We start from the raw sequence: 26,435 nt of genomic DNA on the forward strand, positions 1-26,435 counted from the left end.
AAATCCACCCACCCTTTAAAAAAATCACACTGAACAACAGAAAAAACCCAAAAGGGACAAAAAAGAAAACACACAATACCCCCAAAATCAAGCACAATATATGGTCCCCCTTTTTTAACAATGTACTTCTTAGACAAGCAAAACTTTTACTCTAAGTGCTTTGCTTGTGTTTAAAAAAAAAAAAGATAGGATTTGTCCCACAGCATCCCATAGGGATGTCATGATTTACAAAGCCTAATATGTTATTATCTATCTGAAAACATTGCCTTTGTATTTACATCCCCCATTTATTTTTAAAGTGCCCTTGGGCATATACCTCTCTCCACCTGCAAAGGCTCACATGTTTGACAAGTACCTAAATTGAAGGCTACCCTTCCAAAAAATAAACCAATAAATAAATACACAGATACATAAAAGCTTCTCGATAATGGCAGAAGCTCTACATCTTGAAAAAGTAATTGTGATAATAGAAATAACCTAGAATGGCCAGTATAACATTCAACAGACCTCCTGATTATAATTAAAACGTATGGAAGACCAAAATGAGTCACTCCATTTGGTGACAAGCATGGCTAATTTCTTAGAGATGGTTGAGAGGTATGTGCCTCAGAGACAAGAAAGGTAGGAAAGACTTCTCCACCTTTCCACACAAGACAATATATAGCACTCCGGGTGTTAAGGGGCAGAGGGGAGCAGCCCTCTCCACACTGCACTTAGGAAGGCTGAGCTTACCTTGTGATAATAAGATCAGCTTTCTAATCTTTTGCTAAATCGATCACAAAAGAAAGCAAGAATGAGAGAGACAGAGAGAGAGAAAGAGAGAGAAAGAGAGAGAGAGAGAAAACAAATTCACATTCTAGACATCTGGTTTAAAAAAAGTTAAACAATAAAATAGGGATTTAAAATGTTCTGATCACAAAATCATTTTCTGTCATAAGCGATCACCTCATATGCTGTCTTGATGATTTTCAGATCAGCTGTATAATCTAAAAATCGTAAATCGAATTAAGATAAACCAAGTTCACAGCATCATTATCATCCATAAATGAGTTCCACACAGATGCATGCAGGGTGCAAGTATGTGAGTGATAAACAGAAGTTGTCCCCACAGTCCCTGCCCTGACACTGGTGTTCCCTGTTTCCTTGGCATCAGATGGCAGATGACTCCAAGTGCAGGTTGCAAAGCACAGTGCAGTCAATGCCTACTGCGCGGTCTCCACCCTGACATGCGGGTATGACGCCCCCAGAGTTATTAGAAGAACATGGAAACAGAGTTACACTGAGTACTCTTACTCTATTGATAAAACAATCTGCCAACCGTAAGTAGCCCACGAAATCCTACCCCTCTGTTTATTATTTTTAACACCCTCCCCACTTTCTTAATTTCACAAGCACACATTTTGTGATGACTGTAATCTAGAACCCTGTTGCTACTCACACATCTGCAGTTACCACTTCCTAGATACACTGCTGAGAAAATAGACACATAGCAGTCACATCAAGACACACTGAATAAGGAAGAATAAATTAACATTGGCAAAAGGACACACTGATCACCCAGATGGACACTTCTTTCCTAAGATGACTTGTGAAATAACACATCTCTACTGATATGTTACCAGGAAGAGATGTTTCTCTTCATTTCTCACTTACAGCAACAGAAATCTGTAATCTAATTAGATGATGTACCAGCCCTCAATATCTGTCAACCAAACGATGTGCAGAAATGTGTAGACCAGCTCTGGCACTCTGTTCAACAGTGTCCCTTTTCCGCTGTCAGCAGTACTGTTGGCCTCTGCTAATATAATTACATTGACTTTTATTCAATTAAGTGCCATCCCTTGCTTTAAAAAAAAAAGGCTATTTTATCAATTGATTCAGGTGTAATGCAATAATAAAGATGAACTCATGGCAGTGCATTAGCTCTGCTGTTCATAACTTCAGTACAAGGGCTCATTCATGGTAGTCGATTTCCATTATGCAACCACAGTTCAAGAGAATTGATTCTTTTATGCTCATTTCTTAATCTATTTCATTTTTGTTTAATAATCTTCCTAAATACCATATGCAAAACACTTGAAGTGGGGATGGGAAAGTCTGCCCGTTTACCCACATGGTAGCAGGCTTGGGAGATTTTCTAACACTCACACAGTAATGTTGGGGTGGTAAGAGGAAAAGCGAGAGCAGCAGAGAAAGAAGAAAGACAGATTTCTTTAGAGAGTACTGATCCTGCTCCTCAAGAGGTTAGGTTCAGCCTCTACAGAGCAGATAGAAGGCAGCACTTGATCTTAACAAAGACCTATTGTTGGACTCTGGAATCAGTCGATCTAAACCATTAATTGTCATAAAACACTGTCCTTCTGAGGAGATACAAAGAGAAGGAAGATGGAAGAGACACAGAAAGAACTCATGCCTACTGACCATCAGATGAAGAGAAGAGGACCCTAAAATGGGAGGAAGGCCAGAGAGTGTTGGAAATATGAGAAAGATCCTAGCAGAGGAAGCAGTGTGCAGATGTATGTAGTTAAGTGGAAGGAGGAATCTATGAAGGAACTCAATTTTGAGTTCTTCTGAGACAGAGACGGTTTTTCTAGAAATGGACTTACTACGAATATTTATCTCCAGAAGAGAGAGAGATAATCATTAGCAAAAATCTAGATTATATTCAAACTTATTATATAATACAAGATCAAAAACAGTACTAAGGCTCTTCCTGCTTGCTTCAATTAGGTAGGAAATGCCAATACGCAGATGTAAATTTCTCTCATGGAACAAAAAAATGGCTGGGATGGAGAGAGAAGATGAGTTCCTAGGCACAAAGGGTAAGGATCTGAATAGGAATCTGCTGTTTATGAGTACAGACAGTACTACTCACTAAGAGAGGAGTCCCAAATGTAGCCCCCAGATGGTCACTTTCAAGAACACAAACTAAACCTCATTCAACCTCCAGTCTCCTGCAGTAAAGTAGAATACTTTGCACATAGGAAATACTTGAAAGTACATTTACTCACCTTTAATCAATAATATGCAGGAGAAGCTTTTCCCAAAATACACTGTAGAAGAGAAAACAATGATCCCAAGACCAGAAGCATATAACAGAATACTTAAGAAAAGGCAGTGGTAATACAGCAAAGGGTAATTCTGACTCTATTAATACCCCAGTGTGGTACACAGAAATGCCATGTAAATTAAGACATGACATAGTCCTATAACTTGGGCTTGCTTGGAATTGCAACTGCTTCCTCTGAATCTCTGTACTATTTCCTACTCCCTCCACACTGTGAGTTTACAAAATGCCTTTTGAAAACTAAGATTATCCTAAAGAGCAAAAAGTAATGAAGCCTTGGGTAGGGGAGGTCATAAAAACAAACTTAACACTGAAATGCTGAGTGGAAGTACTCTAACTGGTCTGAAGTGGACCACCATTCTTTTTGTTTCTTTAATAAAAATTTTACTTATGTCAATTATATCTCAATTTAAAAAAAGAAAGAAAACTTTACTATGCAACCACAGAAGACACCAAATTCATCAAACACAGTTAAGTAAATGCATAAATACAAGCGAGAGAAAGTAAGAGAGAAAAACTAAGTCTTGCTGGGCATTTCTCTTCTTATGTTTCTCTTGTTCTAATGCCCAGTTCAACTTAATACAATGTTTGATGTTTTAACTTTGACTTTGATATATAGGGAAGGAACTTTTTTTTTTTATTTTAAAGAAAAAGTTCTATGTCCAAATTGGAAAATCAGAATGTAGTAGTCAAAACTGAATAGTGAATCAGACCATAGGTTACATGAGAAGTTCAACACTTAAATCTTAATTCTTTGTAAGTTTTGAACCATTCTAAACTTAGTGAAACAAAATACTTGGTAAATATTACAATATCTCAGGCAAAATAGAATTAAGGCTCCGTATTGGATTTTTATCTTTCTTTTCTTGCTTATCTCTGCCACTCAACACACACACACCCCTCAAATTACACTGTTCAGAATGATCAGTGATGTATACATACCATATATATGCTGTGTGTGTGTGTTGTATATTTATGTACGTATGCATATATGAGGATTATAAATTTATTTATAATCACTCTAGAAAAACCTAGATGATGCCAGATTTGAGTGTACTGTGGGATACTGAATCAGCAGCACTCCTGAACAGAAATGTACATCATCTATCCAAATCCACAGAATTGAAAAATTAAAACCTCTGCCCCTCATTAATTCTCTTCTTATCTGGATTGCTCTGACATTATCTATTGTATTTAACTCCTCAAAATTTTTGTATTAATGGTAGAAGGCTTACAGCTCTGCAAGTTAAATGACATTTTTGATAGTACACGTTTCTGTAAAACTAGCATTTGTTCTATAGGCTATTACTTAAAAACCCTCTCCAGAAGAGCTGAAAACCATCTCTAGCCCTCACACACACACACACACAAAAACCGAAAGTACAATTTTAGTGAATGCTCAAAAAAAAAACAAAAAACGAAAAGAAGTACATATGAAATGCAAGAAATAAAAGCTAAGCAAATTCTTACAAATTAAAACTATGAAATTCAGTCACTTCAATCTTTCAATATAAAACAAATCATCCATACTGGTCACGCAGACAGTTCCCTCTACATTCAAATTATTCACTTGAAGATAAGCTCCCACCAAACTCTTTAGGGGTTTAGCTAATTTACTGCACAGATACGGCACGTCTGTTGTAATAACAGGTAGGATGTATTGGGGTCGACCATTTATCAGAATTAGACTTCTTTTCTCAATTCACAGTGAATTATGCTGCCTACATGACTCCCCTCTCTCAGAGCCTACCATCCCCTCATGGCCCTTAATGTGGCAGGCAAACAAAATTGACAGTCTCATCTTGTCAACAAGGGGCGATTCTCCTGAGAAGCCATTTAACTTTGCCGAGGATGCAATGTATTAATGTGCATGTCCCAGCAATGTTAATCATCTTCAAGCTTCCGACCTAACTTTGACGTGAACGAAATCACCAAATTTGTTTACTAAATGAATCGTAATATGCTAATAAGAAAGCATGACATATATGGAAAAGCCAAACAGATGGTTTGTTTACTCCACTTTGCAACTTTATAAATGTTGTAATTCTGAAGATGTTAGTGAGAATTATTGGTTTGTTGGCAGAGGCAAACGTGTCTTTCGCATACTAAATCTGGTGCTACAGTTAGAAAACAATTTGTCATTGCTGTGGAATGCATAAAAAATGTTAATGTAGTAATGGCATTTGGGAAGGCAGATTGGTAGATGGAAAATGCGTATGCTGGATGCTCAGGTTAAGTGTGGGATTGATATCCAACAGCCCTGCTCCCTAACCATTTTACTTTTGAGTTGCATCTGACACATCGAGGCTTCTCCAGGGTGCTGATTAAATTCAATAGGTACCTGTTGCTTTGTAACCTGAGAGAAGTGCTACACTGTGAAGAGGGTTGTTTTCACAGCATTCAGAAATTTTCTCAATCAGGCAGCTCATCTGGTGCTCAGTTTACTACTATTGGTGGGTAAGAAAAAGGCCATAAACACTGGCGCCTTTTAAGGAATGAAACGAATCTGAGCTCTAATTTTGAGTTTTATTTTATTTTTTTAAAAGATTTTATTTATTTATTCATGAGAGACAGAGAGAGAGAGAGAGAGGCAGAGGGAGAAGCAGGCTCCCAAGGAGCAGGGAGCCTGATGTGGGACTCGATCCCAGGACCCTGGGATCATGACCTGAGCTGAAGGCAGACGCTTAACCATATGAGCCACTCAGGCGCCCAAATTTTGAGTTTTATATATATGTTTTTTACCCTGGATGAACTAACCCTCAAATCTTCCAACCCTTGTGTTATGGTCTGACTATAATAAAGAGCTTAGAAGACCTACGTCTAAAATAATAGGAATGCCTTTTTCTCTAGAAAAATTTCTGCCATTTAAAAAATAAGCATTGTTTTTTAATACGTACGTGAAACCTCTATTTCTTTCTGAGACCTTTTTCAAAGGAAATACTTCCTAAGACTAAATATTCAAATGTTTTACATCATTAAAATGGTTAATTTAAGATCTTTTAAAAAGATAAGATTAGGAATGTCTGAGTTCCCCAAGGGAAGGGACAGAATTTTGTAGACCATCAGTATTGTGGTTTAGCTATGGCCTTATCTGGAATTCTATATTAAAAATGAAACTACTTAAGATACATGAACAAAAAGAATGTGCAAAATCTAATTTATGTTTTTGGTTAAATGATGTCAAACGTACCCAAGAAAACTTCAGTTAACTCACCAGCAACGTACCTATGCTACTAAACATCTCAATTTTTAGAAACACTCTATTTTTGTGAAATAATTTTTACTTTTTATTCACATGAACATAGGGAAAGCAGAATTTTATATTAAAAAGGTAGTGATTTCTCTCAATATTATGAACCATTCCCCCCCAACTTCTTAGTCCTACATATCGAGACTACCACTAATCTTGTGGGATTTCCTTGTGGGATTTCCATACAGTGCTGAAATTTTTACCCATCTGCAAAAGAGAAATGAGAGAACAAAGGGATCTAAAGAAACCATGGAGTTCATCTTGCTGCCCACGGACCACTCTGGAGCAAGAAACATTAGCGGCTATCCCAGCCTGGCGCTTATATCTCATTTGAAACATCTCCTCATTCCTGACCAACAAAGAAAATTTCAATAAAGTACTTTTACTGGTTTAACAACAGTGAGCTCCTGGGATTGTCAAAGTGCTAAGCCTTTTCCAAGGAGAGAAAAAATCAGCAGCTCAAATATAATTAACCTTCTATTCTCAATGCAAACTGCCACGCACAGGAGCTCTGCAGTCTATTAGCAAAGTTAAAATGGCCAACAGGCAGAAGCAAAATTGGTCAAAAAGTTGGCTGCTGCTGTCATATTTTTGGAATTATGATTAATGGCACTAATAATGTGGATGATTACTGATATGTGTATCTCCAGCAGTTTATCATATTGCTCTGGCTGCCTACGTCCACAATAAACAGGATGCTATCATTTACCTCTTTATTGAAGGCAATCCTTCTCTTGAAGGAGCATATTCTAATTACTTCGTAATGTTTTATGTCTTAAACATTTTGCAGCTCTGGACCTTGCCAACTGCTTCATGTCTACCATTGATTAATTACTGAATGTTTAATCAAAATTTAGAATCTAATGTAGTCATTTATGAGCACACTGCAGTGCCAAAGTAGTTAGGCTTTGCTCCCAAGTTTGGAGAGTGTTGGGTTCAAAATCAAATCCCAGCTATGTATGAGGATCCAAGAATTTCACCTTGGGTGCTCTGAGGTTGCCAGTTCTCTCTCTGCTGATGAATGGAAGGTAATCTAGCTACAGGGTAAACAGCATCTTTACCTACCCTCTCCCTGCGGATTTCCCTATCCTCCTTCCCCAATTCCCTGATCAACAGAGCAGTGCCGTTGGCTGCTTCTGAGAACAAGAAGGTCCTCGTGAACACCCATCACAAGAACATAGATTTGAAGTGGTTAAACAAGTGAAAAATAATTTGCTGGGACAAATACATGAGTTTTTTTTTTAATGTGGGTTTTTTATGGTACTGTCATACAACCATTCACCGTTGAAGTTAAGTGTTTTTTTAATACCATTACTGAACTGCTGAAATGGATGCTAATATAGCTTGGAGTGCTAATGTCAAGTCCTGGTAATAAAAAAGACAGACTGCTGAATGAAATAATTTCAAGTAAAAAATAGAACAAAAGTGCTCTCTCTCTTGCTCTCCACTTTTATTGAATTGGGACTGACTGAGCCAATTGCTTTAGAAGTCTGTAAAACACAATTACTAGTGAGCGAACTGACCCACCAGTGCCCCCTTAGTGACAGAGGGGCTAAAAAGGCAGCAGAGCCAGAGCGGCCCCCCTCAGCTGGCCGTCAGACCAAGGAGGTTTCCTTCTGAACGTCTGTTGTGCTCATTGTCCTAATCTGTCTCCTTTTACTTACAAAATCTGGTTATTTCCCACCAATGTGGTAAAGTAACTTCATACGTTACTTTCCAAGATGAAGATGTCTGTTCTGGCAATGAAGGATGATCTGTCTTTTGATATTCTTATTTATGTGGATGTTTATGTATAAACACACATATACATTATGTGGATGCATTTAGATTAGGACGTTAGCATATTTTTTGAATAGCTGGTAATAATTCAGATTGATACATGCTCTAGCGAAACTGAAGCATCACTTATATATGTTCAGCTAGAAACACTTGGCTTTTTTTTTTTCCCAAGGTAAAGTCAAAATAATTAGAGCAAGCAAGAAAAAGAATTGAACTAGAAGTGGGTAACATTTTTCCCCCTAGTTAATAAAAGAAGTAATAAACTCCATAAAGTACTAGAGTTAAGATCACTAACACTTCAGGCATAACAGCTTTTTACCAGGAATTTACAACCCCTGTTTTAATTCAAGCAGCTTGCACTGGGACATAAAATCTAGGTATTTTTTAAAAGTGTAGTTTTATGTTAAGTAACTGAAGAAAAATTGTCCTTTCCTATATTCTTTGCTCTTGTTTCACAGCCTGCTTCTCACACATGCGTGTACACACACACACACACACACACACACCTTGGCACTCAAGAATCGAAATTACTAAATCCCTTTTTTCTGACATTATAATTTTTTGGCAAGTGTAAACTTTCATATTCTGCCACATTCATTTATTTGAAGCTTGTAGCCAAAACATTAAATTATTTTTGAGGCTTTAAAAAAAAAAAAGAAAAAGAAATACTTTCTAGCCCGACCTTCACTAAGAAATTTCAACAGAGAGAGGAAAGTCTCCCTTCCTCTTAGCACAACAACAAATGATCACTCACAGTGAGAGAGCTGGTAAGAAGCCTTTCACCTAAGAGAGAACCACTCTTGACAGTCCTGATATAATTGACTGCTAATGTATGTGTGCAGTCTTACAATCCACTTTCAGTGCAAATGGCCTACATTTTTTAAAAGATTATCTACAGAAACAAGTATCTTGAATAATTATGTAGAAGAATAGTTATGACTAATAAAGTCTACCAGGGTGTCAGGTGGATGGGCAGATCCCAGAGAGGTGGAAATCAGGAAGATGACCCCTTCAAAATGTTGCCATTGTGAAAAATACTGCCTGTGCACTCAGTATGTGCATTCTGTTCTAAGTGCAATTTTTGCCTGAAATCATATGCATTTATTGAAAATCTCTCTTTAGAAAAGTTCAAGATAATGCTGGCAAGAGTAACAGCCTGTTCCTTTCAAGGGAAGGTAAGAATAAGGAGCGTGTAGGAAGCATGTTTGTGCAATCGAAGTTTTGTATCGATAAGAGATGTAATGTAACTCTCATCAATAGAAATGTGTAAGCATCTCTTTGTCATTCATCCACCATTAAGCCGTGCTGTCTATTTGGTACTCAGTCTGGAAGACGGTGGAAGTGACTGGTGTAGTTCTTGGAGTGGAGGAGTGAAAGGTCAGCAGAGGCTTAAATGAGCTTGTCTTACATCCAGCTGGGCCAGCAGGAGATCATTAGGAAGATCCGAGGCTCACTTTAGGCTTGTCAGAGTCTCTCCCCATGATACAAGGAGACCGTTTTGCTCATTGCTCTTCTCCCAATATATAAAAAGAACCCCAGAGACAGGAATGACACTGAAGTTTATCTTACTACCAAAGTTTCGCTTGAGGAGGGCACAACTAGCAATTACTCAGAAGGGGGATTTATTTTGTTTGTTTGCCTTTGATGGAAAGTAATGGAGATAAGTAGAAAAGACTTATTGATCTGCTGGCTTCTATTGTGAAACCAAATAGAGTGAAGGAGGGGAAGTCTCTTCCTTAACATTTAAGTGTCAGAGGTCCTGCACAACTTCACTTTATAAAAGATTTTTGGAAAAGGAGAGTTTCAGTTTGGCAAACATATAGGAAATGAAATGCCTTAAAATGTTCTCTTCTTATACTTGAAGAGAATTAACACACTGTATTTGACAGCTAATTATATGAAGGCAAATATACTAATAGTTATCTCAAACTGGTGCGAAGTGGCTCATTTCTTGAAGGTAGTGAAATCATATATGCATTTATTGAAAATCTCTTTTTAGAAAAGTTCTAAGTTTCCAAACATAGAGAACGATGGAAAAAATCAATGTTGCTGCTGAGCAGATGATAACAGGAGGTAGGTAGCATGTTTTCGCATCTTCACCTCTGTTGTTAATGTATGCAGTGGCTCATCAGAGGTAGCTCATGTTAATTTATTCCTGCACACCTGTACAGGGCTGGAAGTCAGGTAATCAGATAGGCAAAAACTATACATCTCTGCTTTTTAGCTACAGCTACCCAGAGGCCTATATAGGAACAAATTTAGTTCTGGAGACATCAGCAGGTTTTAATAAACCAAATACAGATGTCTTCTTCCATACAAATCAAGAAGTTTACATGTTTAAATCTGGACTGATTTAACTAGCAATCAAAGAAAAGGTTCACACTTGGCACCAATGGTTGCCTCATATTTATTTATAAATCACCCTAAACAAATATTATTTTGTTTTTAAATTTATGCATGGGGCTGAATCATCTTTCCTACACCTTGAAGATTAAACATACATGCTTACCTTTCTAATAAAATTTAAGACAAACTTTGGCAATCAGTGGCCACTATTCTCAGAAGGGAGGAACAAAGATGGTAAAGATCATGTTAGATGTAAAACAAAGGGATACATAGTTCTTTCTAAGCAGATCACCTCGTTTCTGTGTGCAAAGTCTTCATTTTAATTGAGGGAGTTTTAAAACTGCCCATCACTAAAAGATATAGATTTTAAGGTATTAGCAAATGATAAGAAATTCTAGGGAAGAGGACCGGAGGGCATTTATTTGTTGTTGTTGTTAATAAAAACCAAATGTAACTTATAAATAACTCAACATGAATGAATACACAGGTGATCCATGGCCACTCAGGCCAGGGATCAAAATTCAAGACACATGATGAGAAATGACCTAAGGTAAACCAGCCCCACTAATTCTATGACACGTCTCCAAGAAAAGTCCCTTTGGGAAGACCAGGTTCTAAGCCAGTTATAATTTCTTCTTTCCTGGGAGTTCTTCATGTGCATACTTCAAAACGGAGGGTCAGCTTCCTGATCCTTGAAAGAACAGTATCTTAGTAGCAGAAAAGTCAAGGGATAAACAAGAAGGAAAGAAGGGTGTTCAGGGGAGTGTTAGGTCTAACACTACACCACATTATCAGTTTATACTTAAACACTTTAGTAATCACCTTATCATGCTACAGTTCTTCACAGATAAAGTAATTTACATTTCACTTCCATAACTCAGAACAAAAATTATTCCTACAGCCACCTAGTGACTGGATGAATTGATCTTTGTGCATACCGTTCTCTGTCATTAGCGTGAAATGGTCCTCTTTGCTTTTGAATCTATTACACTCACACTCAGTCACAACTGTATAGAAGAAGGACACCTTTCACACCTTGCTTAGAATCCTCAGCCCTAACAAACCATGCATGTACTCCCACCCCCCACCACTTCTCCCTTCGTATGACTTTAGACAAAGAACATTCTTGCTTTTCAAAAAGCCTTCAACTTGATCTTATAAAATCTAGAAAGACCATAAGCAAAGACCTGGAAATCTCTAATTGCCAAATGTAAAACACAGCATTTAACATCTTTCTACTTACATCTTACTAACTAGCATGTCTACTTGGAGACCAAAAATGCAATTCACTCGTGTATAGCCATTTTGGAAAAAGCCCAAGAAGATCTGGGTATCACTCCTATAAGGTGTTTTAAGACCAAAGTTAAGAAGACTGCTTTTATAAACAGAAGAAGAGGGTTATTCTGTTAGTTTTATCACTACACATCCTGTAGCCTTGCACACTTCAGCCCCCACTCAAAATCCCCTCTAATGCTTTATTTGCACAAGGAAGACATAGTGGAGTCAAGGATGGATGAATCAAGACTCTGGGGAAAGGAAAAAAATAGGGCTGAGGACAGCAGGATTAAAGGCAAAGAAGGGTTTCTGTTTGGGAAGGTCTGTTGGCTCAGAGAGAGGTAAGAAAATGTGTCTTGGCTTCCTTGTGAATTGAAGAAGAAGAAAAAAGCAGGGACCCCAAATTCTTGGGGTTCTCGTGAATAATACAGCAAAAGTGAAGAGAAAAGGGGAAGGTAAGTCTAAGTGGGAGAACAGAGATGTGGTCCAAGAGGCTCTGTGACACAGGAGGTTAAGTGACAAGTCACCATTAGTGGAAGAAGTGATGAGAACTGGCTGAGATGGGTGTACGGCTATGTTTGAGTTCACTCTGTGGAGATGCAGGAAGAGGCAGGGACCCCAGTGGCATCCCTGTCTCTGGTTACCTGGTGGTAGCTATGCTTGCAACATATGTTAATTCGAGTCATAGACTCAACAAGGATGAACACTTTTTTTAAGGAAAGAAACGTCAAAATTAAAGTATTATAGTTTTTGAGAAGTTTTTAATTTGGGATCAAAAAATGTGAGTATTCTTGAAAAGCAAAACCTCAAGTGAGAATCAAAAAACTGTCTCTGCACGGCATTTTTTTTTTTTTTCAATTTGCTTTCCTTCATTTACCACGTGTTACACAACTCCAGAATTATAAAGATTAGCTGTGATGTGAGATTCCACCCAGATGAAACCTATCACCTGTCTTCTGAGGTTTGCAGTCTCCTGTGTGACTGGACGCAAATGGGAAAATATCTGTATTCTGCTTCCCCAGAATATCCCAGTTAGCCTAGACACTTCTAAATTTCCATATGGCTAGTCATCCGCCAAGCTCCTAATCCTTAGAATAAAAATGGAGATTGAAATATTCTCCTGCTATTAATAAATGTTTTTCCTTAGACAAACCACCCTTTCAACAGCACCTCCTTATGCATTAGGACATAAAAATACAAGTGCTTGTGTTTTCTAGTGGTTTGACATAAATGAAAGCACCACACTTCGGGCATTGTAGCCTTTTGGTTCCAGAGCCATTTACGCCAGTGTTATGACTTGCAGTATTTTCAGCAAACCAACTAAAACTGTGATAGGAATTCATGCAAATAAGCTTAAATTTTGGCTTGTCTTCAAACACTCCATTTCCATAAATATTTTATGCAGGTTTTCATGAGTCTTTTATTTTTGTTAAAAAAAATCCAATGCATTAACCTCATTATCACAAGTGCACTATTTCAAATATAAAAGAATGAGTAGTATTACTCACAAACTTGGGGGTGGGAAGTTGTGTATAGTATTATATTTTATTATTCAAATTGTAGCTACCTTATCTGCTGTATTCTGGTACTGTCAATGATAACTCAGAAATGAAAAAGACTTTGTGAATGTAAACCATTTTTACGGAACAAGGTAAATGGGCGTGGGGGAGAGGGGTGGGGAAGGGGAAATCTTAATATAGATTTCTCTTCAAAGCATGTTTTGAGTTGTATAAAGCGAGCCACTTATTTTTCTCAGAATTTTGCTTTTAATGGATTGGGCCTCTTGCATTTCAGTACTATGGAAAATATTCCTTTAACTTTTATTTTTAAAAAGATTTATCTTTTAAATATGAAGACAAAATCGAGTATTATAGAAGCAGGTCGCTACTTTTCAGTGACACCTTTATTTTATGTTACTTTGTCAAAGAATTCTACCCAATTGATAAGTGTGAGAATTTGGGGGATGCCTATTTGGAAACTTCCTAGTTAATCATGTTTCTTCTACTATATTGATTTTTACCATGTAATGAAATTTTGTCTAAAGATATTTTTAAAAGACAGAGTAAAACCAAAAAGCCACATCGGACATGAGAGGAAGAATTAACTGGTGTGTGACTCTGGGTTGGGCTGGTATATTATGTAAATGATCTGCTTGCAAGCTTATCTCCGTTAAGTGTAGGATGACTGTGTTACCCACCACCGACCACCTTGACACATTCCATTTATATTACATTTTCTTTAGGATTGAAAAAGAACATTGGAGGTTTAAGACCAGCTGCTTCTGTTTAAACCCAACTGTTTCAGAGCTGTAGCCACATAGCTGAGGTCTGATGTCATCTCACGGCTGGACATATATATTCTAACTGATCCTAAAAGTATATGCATGCCTCCCCTTCTGTGCATAATTCCCACAACAGACTGTATTTTAGAGATATGTTCAAAGACACTGAAGTTAAAATAAAGAAACCCATACCACCATACCATTTCCCCACATTAAATAATTATTTTGGTCCCATTTTCTTCTGATATTTTCATGACTCTTAAAAGAATTCAAGGACACACTAAATACTCATGTAAGAATGATAACATTTCTGGTTATACCTACGGAGATGCAGGCTGTCTCGATGTCCTGGACCTATGGTTCTTTCCATCCGTAAATTTCTGTTTCTATATTGGATAAATATGTGTGTATGAAGATAATATATTGATTTAATTAAAAAGCCACAAGGCAAAGCAGAAATATATATAACAGAAGCTGCGGCTTCTAAGTGAAGCTTCATGAGGAAGCAGGGAACTGTGTACATAGTTAACTTATTCACACCTAGATGCATGGGAAAACATACATACACACATACACAGAGCACAGAGAAAAATGGCGTGCATTACTGGGTAAGATGGCATATGATTCTGCATGCTTAATCATAACAAGCACCAACCGCAACAATCCTTCATGAGCATGGCAGCTTGGTTATCTCATGGTTACTGTGGACAATCTTTACAGTGCATCAAAAACATCTAAGTTGGATTTTTTTTAATGCTAAGTCCAACATGACTGGCACCCTCCACCCCCAGCACGAGCAGCCAATGGAGATTTACTGACCTGTCTCTGCTTCGGCGAGAGGGGAAGGCAGCGTTGCAGCCAGCCACCGTGCAGACATGCATCTCTTTTAAGTGAACATTCCTGTAGTGGAGCTTCACACTGTAGGAGCTTTTGAAACTCTTCTTGCACACGTAACAGATTTTGGGGTCTGGGCTAGAACACAGGTCGCCTTCTGGGGAGAACTTTTGAGGGCTGCCATAATTCAGAGACGATGTAAAACTTTCATGCAGGGCTGCCATGCTGGCCCCCCCACCATTGTACAGTCCATACTGGCTCATGTAAAACATGTCGTATGTGGGGTCTGTGAATTCTTCCTTCACCTTGATGACATCCTGGTGAGAGGGCTCACTGTGGTTCTCATCAGGCCTCTCACTGCTCATCAGGACTTTTTCGCTCACTTCACTGTGAATGTGCTCATCCCCTTCCATGGACTCCTCGCCTAGTTTGGGCTCTGAAGACTCGGACTCATTCTCATAGTCCCGCTCAGGTTCTTGGTCCTCGGAAGTCATGCTGTCAGCCCTTCTTATTTCAGTCCTTGAAATGCACCGGGTCCTGCTATGTTTAGAAAAGTCCTTCACAGACATGCCTGGACTCATCTCCTCTTGGGAGTGGCAATGATTGTCATGGCTCACATCGTTGACCACAGCTGCACCATCGTTGGGGTCGTCGTCTTCATCATCGAACTCATCAGCGGTATCAATGATCTCCTTCTCAATCTTCACAGGCATGCTGGACTTCCTGGGCTTCTTCTTGGGTGCCAGGTCGGCACTGGGCTCATGAGTGGCCATCATCACTACTGGTGCTGTGGGCTCAGAGGGTGGTGGGGGGTGCTGCTCTATGGTACCACTGGCTGGAATGATGGGACTGGTCGGGAGGGAGGTTGGAGGACTCACCATTTCCCCCGGAGTGAGTAAACTTCTATAAAATGGAGGAACTGGCTGTACAGTCTTTAGCCCAGAAAACACCAGCTGGCTAGGCAGAGGATTCTGTAAGACAGGGTCTAGTGGGGGAGTGGTAAAACCCATTGGGGGCCGGCCAGGACTTGTGAGTGTGAGATTTGATTTTGTACTTGCTATGACAGGGGTGGCAGCTCCTGATGTGGCCCGAATTAAATCTTTGTCTCGGTTATTTCGTAGCATGGGCATGTGAAGGCGAGGATTAGGGTTTGCACTGTGGCGATTCCGGCTTCGGAGGGAGCTAAAGACCATGTTGCAACCTTCGATGGTGCATCGGTGTTTGATCTTCAGGTGAACAGCATTATAATGAATTTTGAGAGTACCTTTGTCATAGAACGTCTTCCCACATGCGTTACAGAACACTCTTCCTTTCCTGGAGGCTGACCCCATCCTTCTCATCCGGTGAATCCGGAATGAGCTTTTTGGGTGTTCAGTTTTGGTCAGATCACTGACTGGGGCAGAATTCTGAATGGGGGATACGCAGGCTGGCTCGGTTTTGGGCTCCACATTAGTAATGCTGGTCAGGGCATTTCTATTGGGTGTCTGGTCATTCTTATAAGGTGTGGGAGATACTTCAGATTCACTGCTCTCATTGTATTCATTCTGGGTTGAAAGGCTTGGTTCCCGCAGCCTCAGTCCCGGTTGCTCTAACAGTAACCCGTTTGGAGGCAATCCTAGCAGTGGGGCCGAGACTGGGTTTATGTACTGGAATGGAAGCAGAAACGCAAGGCTGTTGGGGATGTTCTCAAAGTGATGAATGCTGGAAGGGTTGCTGTTCTCTAGATGAGCAAGAAGGCTGGGACTCCGGGTGCGATTATTGCTCTCAATGAAAGTCCTTATGTCTGAGTCTGTCTTTGAAGATGGTACAGCTACGGCCTGCCCTTCTTTCTCCTGAATTGCCATCAGCTCTACAATGGACTTGGTTTCTCCAAACCGCAGAAACTGCTGAAGGGTGATGATTTCCTCTTCTCGAGACATGATGGCCCAGCGGTCCAGTACCTTGCCGGCAGCATCCTAGAGGCCACATCAAAGAAACAACAAACATAAACACAAAAACTTATTGATTGTGCAAAATTATTCAATGCAACTGAAGGTGCTCTGCCTGCTCATGAAACACTGAGAGTTACTGCAGAAAACACGCAAGCACCATTCAGAAAAGTCAACCCACAAAGCAAACTTTTCTGCCATGCAACTGCAGTAATTAGAGTCACAGAGAAACAGATTTTAGTTTAATGTCAAAGCAAACAAAATGTAGACCACTGGGGCTCTGTGATCTAACATGCCTTCACTACTGCTATTTTAACAACAATGGTCTATATAGAATGCAACTATTTAGCACATATTAGTATAAGACGTGAACTCTTGCTGTGCAACCCAGTAAAAATGCAAAAAATGGTACCTGAATCCGTATTAAGTAGTGACACCACAGGAAGGGATTAAGTACATTTTGTGAAATTTATCTCTTCGACACAAGCAGACATGATACTGGCTTCAATTCCTTTAAACAGGAGCTATTATACAACTTTCTGAATCAAAATGATGAAGAAAGGAGCTTTGCTCTCTGTGCCCCCCATTACTAAACTGTATTTTTCTCTCTTTATCAGCTGTATTTTAGTGTCATTTACTAACAGACAATCTCATAAGGTAGAGTTAAGGAAAAACAGTGATTGTACTTTTCCTGAAAATTGACTGTAATCCTGGGATTCCAAGTTTGAGTTAGACTTTAAGTATTTGACTTTTTATGATCTTGTTATAAGTGACAGTTATAGATATTCAGAAAGTAAACATGTGATGGATTTAGATAGAATAAATGTGTAAAAATGTTGTCTCTTAACATCCTCCTCTGATAGCAAAGGGAGTCCACAGAGAATACACATCAGTAATCACCAGACTATGTGTTGTTAAATATACATTAAAAAGCATTTCACACTTTCATTTTTGCTAGTAACTATGAGATTTGCCTGGAGGTAGGACTTAAAAATCCTGCAATGTAATGTCAGGCAATCCATTTCAGCATGGGCTGGGAGAAATGTATTCAAATGCTTAAATAATGACTCCATCATTTTCTAGAGCACAGCTTCTTCCTAACCAGGATGGGAACTTTTGCAACCTCTGTGAATAATACTTGCCCCAACCTGCCTATCAATTTAAGAAAGCATAAAATCTTCTTAAAAAACAAAATTAGATACGTATTCATTACAAAGAGAAAAACCATAACGTTACAACGGAGAAACCTAGCAGACACCACCTTAACCAAGTAACCAAAGTCAACATCACCAGTGTTAAGCATCATCATGTATCTTCTGATATATACTGAGAAGGGCACATCATCTTTTTCTTGCCAAAATATGTATAACCTCAATCTAAATCATGAGAAAACATAAGATAAACCAAAATTGAAGGACATTCTACAAAACAGCGGCTAGTACTCTTCAAAGTGTAAATGTCAGTAAAGATTTTTTAAAAAGGACCAGAGAATGGTTACAGATTGGAGAGGACCAAGAAAATAGGACAAATAAATGTAATGTGAGATTCTAGAGATACCAGACCAGAAAAAGACCCTTTAATGGGAAAACTCGCAAAATTTGAATAAAGTATCTAGATCAGTTAATAGTATGGTACCAACCTTAATTTCTTAGTTTCATCAACTGGGCTGTGTTTACGTAGAATGTGTCATTAGGGGAAGCAGGATAAAGGGAACGATACTATTTTTGCAATGGAAAATTCTGTCTCATAGACCATTTCTATTCAGCTTTGTGATATCAAATTCTCTCTGGACCACAACTGTATGGTCTGAACCAAGACAACTAGTTTGATTGTAAGGAGATACTTATCATTTATTTAAATTACTTTACAAAAAAGAAGCTCTAATAGTTATGTGCCATTCCTGATAAAGACTCACTCCAGCATTCTATTATTTTACATAAAGTATACATGTGGTATGTGCATGTGGGTGTCCATTCCTACAAAAATTTTCCCTCTTTCATCTTGTAGATAACATGAGCCTTCAGATCAAATATCCTCATGCACCTATCTGCTCAGAATACTTATATAAAGATATGTATATATGGTGACTCTGGGTGATGCTGGAATCCTGCAACAGCCAGTTTTTAAAAAGTATCACTCAAAGCAATTGGTCTCCCTTACATGCTTTTTCTGGAATAGGGCAAAGCAAGGGGGAGTGTTGGGTATTGTAGGTAAACAGAGAAATAAATTGTGATTTTGTATAGATTATCTCATTTGAACCCCATAATAGCTTCCAGAGCTCAGCAAATGTGTAACAGATGAGGGGCCAAGGGTGAAAGAAAGGGGGATGGCTGGTTGAGGTAGCCAAGACGCTAACTTGGGGTCTCGGACTCGAATCCAGAAATTCTGACTCTAAGTTCATGGGGTGTAATGACTGTTGTCCATAATGTCTTTTCCCAGGTGGGCACACTGAGTCTCTGACCATAAGGAATAGGACTTCTGCACAGGGCTGGTCTCTGGAGCACTGTAATGTCCTCCTCTACACCGTTTTTCTTTTACCATCAAATCCATTCTCTTAATTGTACTTCTATGGAAGCTTTTACTGTGGATCGTTTCTCAGGCTGCAGTGCGACCTGAGCAGCACGCAGTCATTCCTTCCCAGGTAGCCGGCACCTAAGTCCGCATGTCGATAATGTACTTACACAGCTGGTGGCCTCTGGTATTAAAACAACCCTTAGAAACCATAGCAACTGATCAAACCCACCTGAGGCATCTCCTTTCCATCACCCTCCTATCTTGTCTCCCCCAGCAGAACACAGCAGTCCCATATGGTTTCTCTTTTCTCCTGGCCCGCCACAACACCTGCTGCTCTTTCTAAAACCACTGCCTTTCAGACCTCTTTTAGTCCTGAGTAGCTGTCTCCGCTAAAATGGAACCGTTAGGTTAAACCACTTACTTCTGGTGGAAGAGGTCCAGGTAAGCAAGATTTAGAAATTTGCTGGTAGCCTGAATCATAAAAGAGAAGCTCCATTTATAGTGGTAAATGGAAACAGCGATTTACAGTTACATAGAAGGACAACATCACATCTTCGCAAACAAATGTACTTGGGAATAGGACAAACATCCACATTACCCACTCAAACTGGGCATCCAGGCAATATGAAGTGTCACAGATGTTCTTTCCAAAGAAGCCACCATTCATGTTTGATCAAGGGTATTTACTATCATCTTGCTCATAGAGAGAGCAACTGTAGAAAGAAACAAGTTGACTTTCTTATATAACATCATGGGTCTGCAAGCTCAATGCTAAGAATGACTATCGGTTTTAGCACATCCTTGGATAAACTGGTTGAATGGGATTTGGAAGTCACCAAAGGGGAAAAAGGAAGGCCCAGGTTCTTTTTTCCTGAAGATCTCAGTGACAGAGATAAGCATGCTCTGGTGCAGTGATTCTCAAAACAGTGGCTTGGGACTCCTGTGTTAAAGCAAGAATTTCCATGAGTGGTCTATATGCTATTCAAAAAAGACCGGTGTCAGTTTTTGTTTTTTTTTTTTTTAACCAGTCTGCAAATAATTGAGAGTAATCATTTTGAAGACTTTGAGACAATGTGACAACTGCTGCAGCAATGAAAAGTGTGATGATTTCTTTTTTATTAATTTCTTTTTATTTTATTTAAGTATTGGCTTAAAACTTAAGGGGGAGGTGGGGAGGGGGGAACTGGTCCTTCCTCACAGATAATTCGAGAAGTACAGATCTAAAATCTTGGCCCCCATGCCATGTCAAATAAACTTTACCAGAGTGAATAAGAGCCATAGAAAGAGTTAGGCATTATCACAGAATAAACATTAATAAAACAAAAATTCAGTCTGGTAGACCAGTATGAATGTCCTGACTGTTGACCAACCTGTAATGGGACATGGGTCTTGTGCAGGAATAATAAACCACAGCAGATTGTGTAACTGGACTCTGGTCCTTCTCATTCCATTTTGTAGTCTGTGAGTCAGTTTCTTAAGGCTTTCCCATTTGTAACCAGAGTTCAGTGACCTTTAAACCTTTACATTGGGAATTGTTATTTACAAAATGAGGATCATAAGATTTACCCTGTTAAGTGAAATGCAAGGTATTATTATATGTATTGATTTCTTGTGAAATAACCAGCTATACTATTAATTAAAAGATGAGTAAGACCAAATAATCCTAACTTATAAACCAGTTTTACTGGGTTCAGAAAAAGTATAAAACACTTAAAATATTTACATGTAAGTATTTTAAATGAAAAGATTTCCTTTTATTATTTTGCTGGAACTGGTGATTATCACTCAAATCTGGCACCTGTTTCTGTATGGCTCTGCAGAGTGCTTTTTAAAAATCTTTTTTGTAGTAGAATCAACTGTCATGGTTTCAGTGGTTTTATTTAAGCCCTTTCTTGATGTTAAAATATAGTATATGACCCATAGTTTTAAGATCAGAGTAAGGTTGGTTGGTTTTTCTTAAGGGAAAGGGACAGTAGAGCAGGGAAGGATGTAAAGAGATGGAAGAGGGACCAGATAAGACACTTTGGGATAATTAGATTGTCAGGTGACCTCAAGCCCACAGACTCCTCAGTCCAAGAAACCCATCTGTGTTCATGGCAGGCCACAACCATGTCACAGTACAGAGGGAAAACAATGCCTTTCTTTCTGTCCACACATGTGAATGAGGGAGGAACAGTGAACAGAGCAGAGATCTAGGACTCATTTGCTCTAGCATTATTCAAATTATTAAGAAATAAGCAAATAGCTTTTAACTCTAAAAAAGGTAGAGAATAGTTTAATTTTCTATTCTTATTACATGAACTTCTTGTCAGTCAAATTTAAAGCATATATTTTTAAAAATCCTAAAATGATTAGCTAAAAATATTTCCTGTTTGATATAATTTTAAATCTTTTAATTAAATGATACTGAGCTATAGAGAATGCTGACCACCACCTAGAACAAAATCAGAGTTTTATGAGATATACTTTTTGATTTCATGTCTAGATTTGAAGTGTGCTATCTTAAGAAATTATTCTAACATAACCATATTGGCAACTTATTTTCATGACCAGTTTCCCGTATTTTTTATCCTTCAGGATTAATTCAAATATCAAGGCAAGAAGAACAGGGCTGGGTAGAAGGTAGAGAATTACCAAATTTCAAGACTATGTAGCTTGGTACTACTCTATCAGGTAAAACTTAACAGTAATTGTAGAGGTAAAAATTGATGAGACAGTGCTATGAATCATAAATTTTACCGGGTTTTCTACATGTGTAAGTCTTAAAGGTAAACAAAGAATGGGAGAGTTATGTGATAGAATTATCACTGAGCACTTAAAAAGAACAAACTAGTGATCCACAGTAAAAAAACATGGAGGACTCTCACAAGCATTAATGTTAAAAATGAAAGAAATCAGACTCAAAAGACTACCTCTTACCATTCCAATCATGGAAATTCTGGGAAAGGTAAGACCATAGAAACAGAAGGAAGATCAGTGGATGCCAGGGGGTGAGGGTAGGGGACAGGGGCTGACTGCAAAGAACACTGGGGAACTTTGTGGGGTGATGGAAATGTTCTATATTATGACTGTATCCATGTTTACATGAATATATACCAACTTAAAATTGGTACATTTCATTGTATGCAAAAATATACCTCAATGAAGTTGACTTAAAACATTAAATCATGCAAATTGCATGAAGTCACACTCAGAACTCAACATTCATAAATTTCCCTATTTATAGACCATCTTACTTGTTTCCTGCATTGTTTTGTGACCAGAATAACAAACATACACATCTCTCCCATCAGTAGGGTATGTACCATAATCCACCGTGACATGGGGAGTAAACATAAAAATTTCCTTTCTCTTTTTTTACCAAAAAGATGATTTTTTGCTAATATTTTATATGTGTCTTTACAGTAGTATGTTACTAATTTAGAAACAGCTTTACATATATTAGGATACAAGCTCATACATTTTTATTAACGGGGTGTGTAGTCATAAAAACTAGAGACTGCATCTCTACACAGCTAATACTGACGTGCGGCAGACATGTACTATGCACACGCACCTTCATGAACACTTTGGATGGTGTTGATGAGGAACTGTCAGCTAATTCACCTTAGCTTGCCTCTATCTGACTTTGTGCTGGATGCCTGGTTAGGTGGACATGTGTCAGGATGTGACCCAGAAATTAGGAAATATATCATCTAACTGCTGGGTCACCTCAGGAGCAAGCGATGGGCTCAGGCCATTATCTCAGATGATATGAACAGGGGCATTCCATCAACTTAACAGATGGGGTCTGCAAATGGAGAGATCATGGGTACCACTCGTGGGTGCAGAGGGCGGGCTCTGAGGACGAAGTAGCTGGAGTTTGAGGGAGATACTCCGTGGAAGGGAAGCCTTTGAATATTCCGTGTGGTTTAAGAAAAAATTATAGAAGTCATAAAACTTTCAGTCCTCTTTTGTCCCATTTTCCCACTAGTTACCTGTTTTAGAACTCAGATGGGTCCATACGTAACATGCAGATATTTCTGTTTAAACTGTCTCTCTAAAGTGAAGCCATTGTTAAAACTTTTCTCTTCAGCCAAAAAGTTTAACTGGTCTGGGTGCTCTCCACTTACAACGGCCAATCCTCCCCCCACCCCGTCTTTTTGTTAATTTTTATCTATCTCTATAATTTATATGACTTGGCAATCCTAAGTGTGCATGGGTCAAAGTTTTGTGTGTCTATGTGCCTGCATGTGTGTGTATGTAAGCAGGCAAGAAGGGGAGAGGAACAAAATGCTAAAAGAAAAAAATTATTGAAAGTAATAGATTCTGGGAAGTACTTAGGGAAATTTTTTAAGCACTGTTGTGATAATTTCTGAGAAACACTTGAAATTATGTGGGAAAAGAACTTGGCATGCTTATTTGTTTTAGCAAATTTACATTTAAACAGATATTTCTTGGAGGGCACTGACTGAGAAAGATGCACCACTAGCATACACAATATATACTGGAGCAGTTTGGTTGTGTAAGTAAACAAAATTATACCATTCTTTAGTCACACAGAGCTCTTTTATGTGATTGTGCTTTTCCACTATTTTAGGCTAATGTTTCTAGGCCAGCTGAAACAACTGTAATATCTGTAGGCAGAATGAAACATACTCATTTATACCATGATTGCACCAAATGGTTCAAATTAGACCTGATTAAAAAAAAAATCAACATTTGTTTTGGGTAATGAAAACCCTACTCAATTTCTATGTTTTGGAAATATGTATTTTACAGAATTTCTCCAGAACATCACTTTACCTTCAAAATATAAAGCTGACCAGTCATATCTTTGCTTCCTCTGCTCCTCTCTGGGACAGAGGTGTCCGATGAGAAAGAATCAACAGGGTGTGGCATAGAAAAGAAAAACTTCCAACTAATAATAATCAAGACTGTACTTTATTTGTTAATGTTTATCCACATGAACATCCCCTTTGGAAAACAAATATGCTTTCCTCGTCAACTCAAGACCATCATTGTCATGAAATGAGTGTGCAAACATGACAGCTGGGTATATTTTGGCTTGCTGTGATTACAGAAGCTGGTGATCAATTCAGTATGTCCAGATTATAAAAACCTTGACTTGAAATACCTTTCTGATTCTTCCTTTTTCTTCCCAAGGAGAAATGAATGCTACAGGAATATCTACCATTGGTTAGAATGCTAGAGCTCTCAGAGAACTGCATTACAGAATTTTCTGGCAAAAAGGAAAACCTTATTAGTCCTTGTTAGCAGACATGCTAACACTGAAGTCTCCTCTCCATAAATACTGCTTGCACATAGGGATTGGCTTTAAAAGATTTACTTATCACACAAGTTTCCGTGTACTGAAATATGCACATGTATATAGAGACATGACTACCATTCTTGGCTTACTCTTAGTGTACATGAACCTTATTATAAATCAGTATTATAACATTCAAAATGCTGGATTATGGAGAATGGTGGTATAGTGAGGTAAGGCATATTGAATTAATTGCAAAAAAAGGACAAAGTCAAGGAATGCCTCCCCTTGGATAGAACTGGAAGTTTGATGATCATGACCCTTGACTGGAGTTGGTAGCAGAAGAAAAAAGCGACATGGTAATTTTCTGTAATTTTAGGTACAGGTGTTGACATTTTTCAATATATCAATCTCTACACCCCTTCTCTGAGATCCACATTTGAAAATACTTTTGACGAAAAAAGATATCTTTTAGGGGAAAAAATTATTGAAAAATTGAACAATACATCCTCCCAAACCAATCATCTCTCTAACCAAAATAACATTATCAAAATGCCAGGGCACTAGTTTCAAATGGTTCTTAAAATTTTAAAACATATTGTTTGACTTTTGATAAAAAATTCATTTCACTATAGAGTGTTCTTCATTATGGACCAGATAAGAATATATAATTCATAGGAGACTATCACTTTTTTTCCCTTAGTAACAGTCTGTATAGCGTTTTTACTTTAAAAACTGTGATTATGATAGATCACTCCAGGGTTACAACACATTTAATCATAGAAGCTTCAGCTAAGCTCTATTAAAGGCCTGTCAGGATTTTTTCTTTGTACCCAGGAATTTTAGCTTGTCTAGCTTAAAACAAGCCATACGCATTTCCTCTATGGGCATTTGTTTACAAATAAATAAAGCAGGTGCCTTGGTTTGCCATATAAAAAAAAATTCAGAGGAGTAAATTACTTTCTGTAATGTCTAGAATTGCACTTCAAAGATTCAAAAGTATTTTTCAAATTACCTAGCTCCATTGTAAATCAAACTTGAGAAACTTCTAAAGACATGATATATTTTAATGTTTAATAATAGTATCTTAGGAATCATTTAAGTTTCAAAATAGAGAATTTTAAACCCAGCTGATATTCTTAGCATACCAAACTCCAACATAAAACTACCCGTGCGTGAGTCCTTAACGTAAGAGCAGAATATCTAACTCTGTACCTGTAGGCGAAAACAGAATTTGTATCTTAAAGTTTCAGATTTTTGATTCATTTAACATAACTTATACATAGTCAACCTTAGAGGGAAATAAAGAATGCAAGTGAATAACACCTAAGTTCTAGTCTTGGTTTTGCTAATGACCAGCTGTGTTGGCTGTCAGATCACCAATACCCAGCTTCGGCAATCTACACTAAAATTACAGAAAATTCCCATGTTGCTTTTTTAGTCAATCCAATGATCAGTTCAAGCGGAAACTTTGCCTGAAAACTAGGGAAACTGCTCAAAAAGTCCTAAGAGGCCATGGGAACCCCTCAAAATCCCATCAGTTATGGTTTGTGAGAATTCTGCAACCTGAGAATCAACCATTCCAAAATAAATGCTGTACCTCTATAAAGCTATAAGTAACTACCTGTGGTCTTCCAACAACCTTTGCAGTTCCAGGGAAGAGCAGTATTTGCATATAAGAACCTCCCTCCAGCTAAACCCTTTAAATAGGCACAAGTTATTCACTTGATCGTTCAGAAAAGCAAAGGAGCAGTTTGAAATCCTCAGAGACGACACTTAGAAACAGGAGGAAGGAGAGGGATGGTCCCCGAAAGTGGTTTTGTTTTCTTCTCCCCTCAGACATAAAGATAAAGCCCGAGTCCTAGGACAGCTATAAATCTGCTTGCTTTGCAATAAACAAGACTTACAAGATC

At 38.3% G+C, this 26,435-nt stretch overlaps 1 protein-coding gene across 7 annotated transcripts in view; it reads right to left on the reverse strand.

Moving 5' to 3' along the window:
* Positions 1-26,435, reverse strand: part of BNC2 (basonuclin zinc finger protein 2) — a 421,054-nt gene that overhangs the window by 4,047 nt on the left and 390,572 nt on the right. For 3 of the 7 annotated variants that reach the window (XM_073880834.1, XM_073880833.1, XM_073880835.1), the window contains 2 exons: positions 14,818-16,787; positions 14,319-14,384 (listed from right to left, as the gene is read on the reverse strand). In XM_073880834.1, the coding sequence (XP_073736935.1) occupies positions 14,319-14,384; positions 14,818-16,787 (2,036 nt within the window). Of the gene's footprint in view, positions 1-732; positions 767-14,318; positions 14,385-14,817; positions 16,788-26,435 lie in introns of all 7 variants that reach the window. The other 4 variants (XM_073880836.1, XM_025887884.2, XM_073880837.1 and 1 more) reach the window with 3 other exon arrangements.

The sequence above is a fragment of the Callorhinus ursinus genome, unplaced genomic scaffold (assembly GCF_003265705.2).
Source record: "Callorhinus ursinus isolate GAN/ISIS: 27379988/994484 unplaced genomic scaffold, GSC_fseal_2.0 scaffold39, whole genome shotgun sequence".
NCBI classification, from domain to species: domain Eukaryota; kingdom Metazoa; phylum Chordata; class Mammalia; order Carnivora; family Otariidae; genus Callorhinus; species Callorhinus ursinus.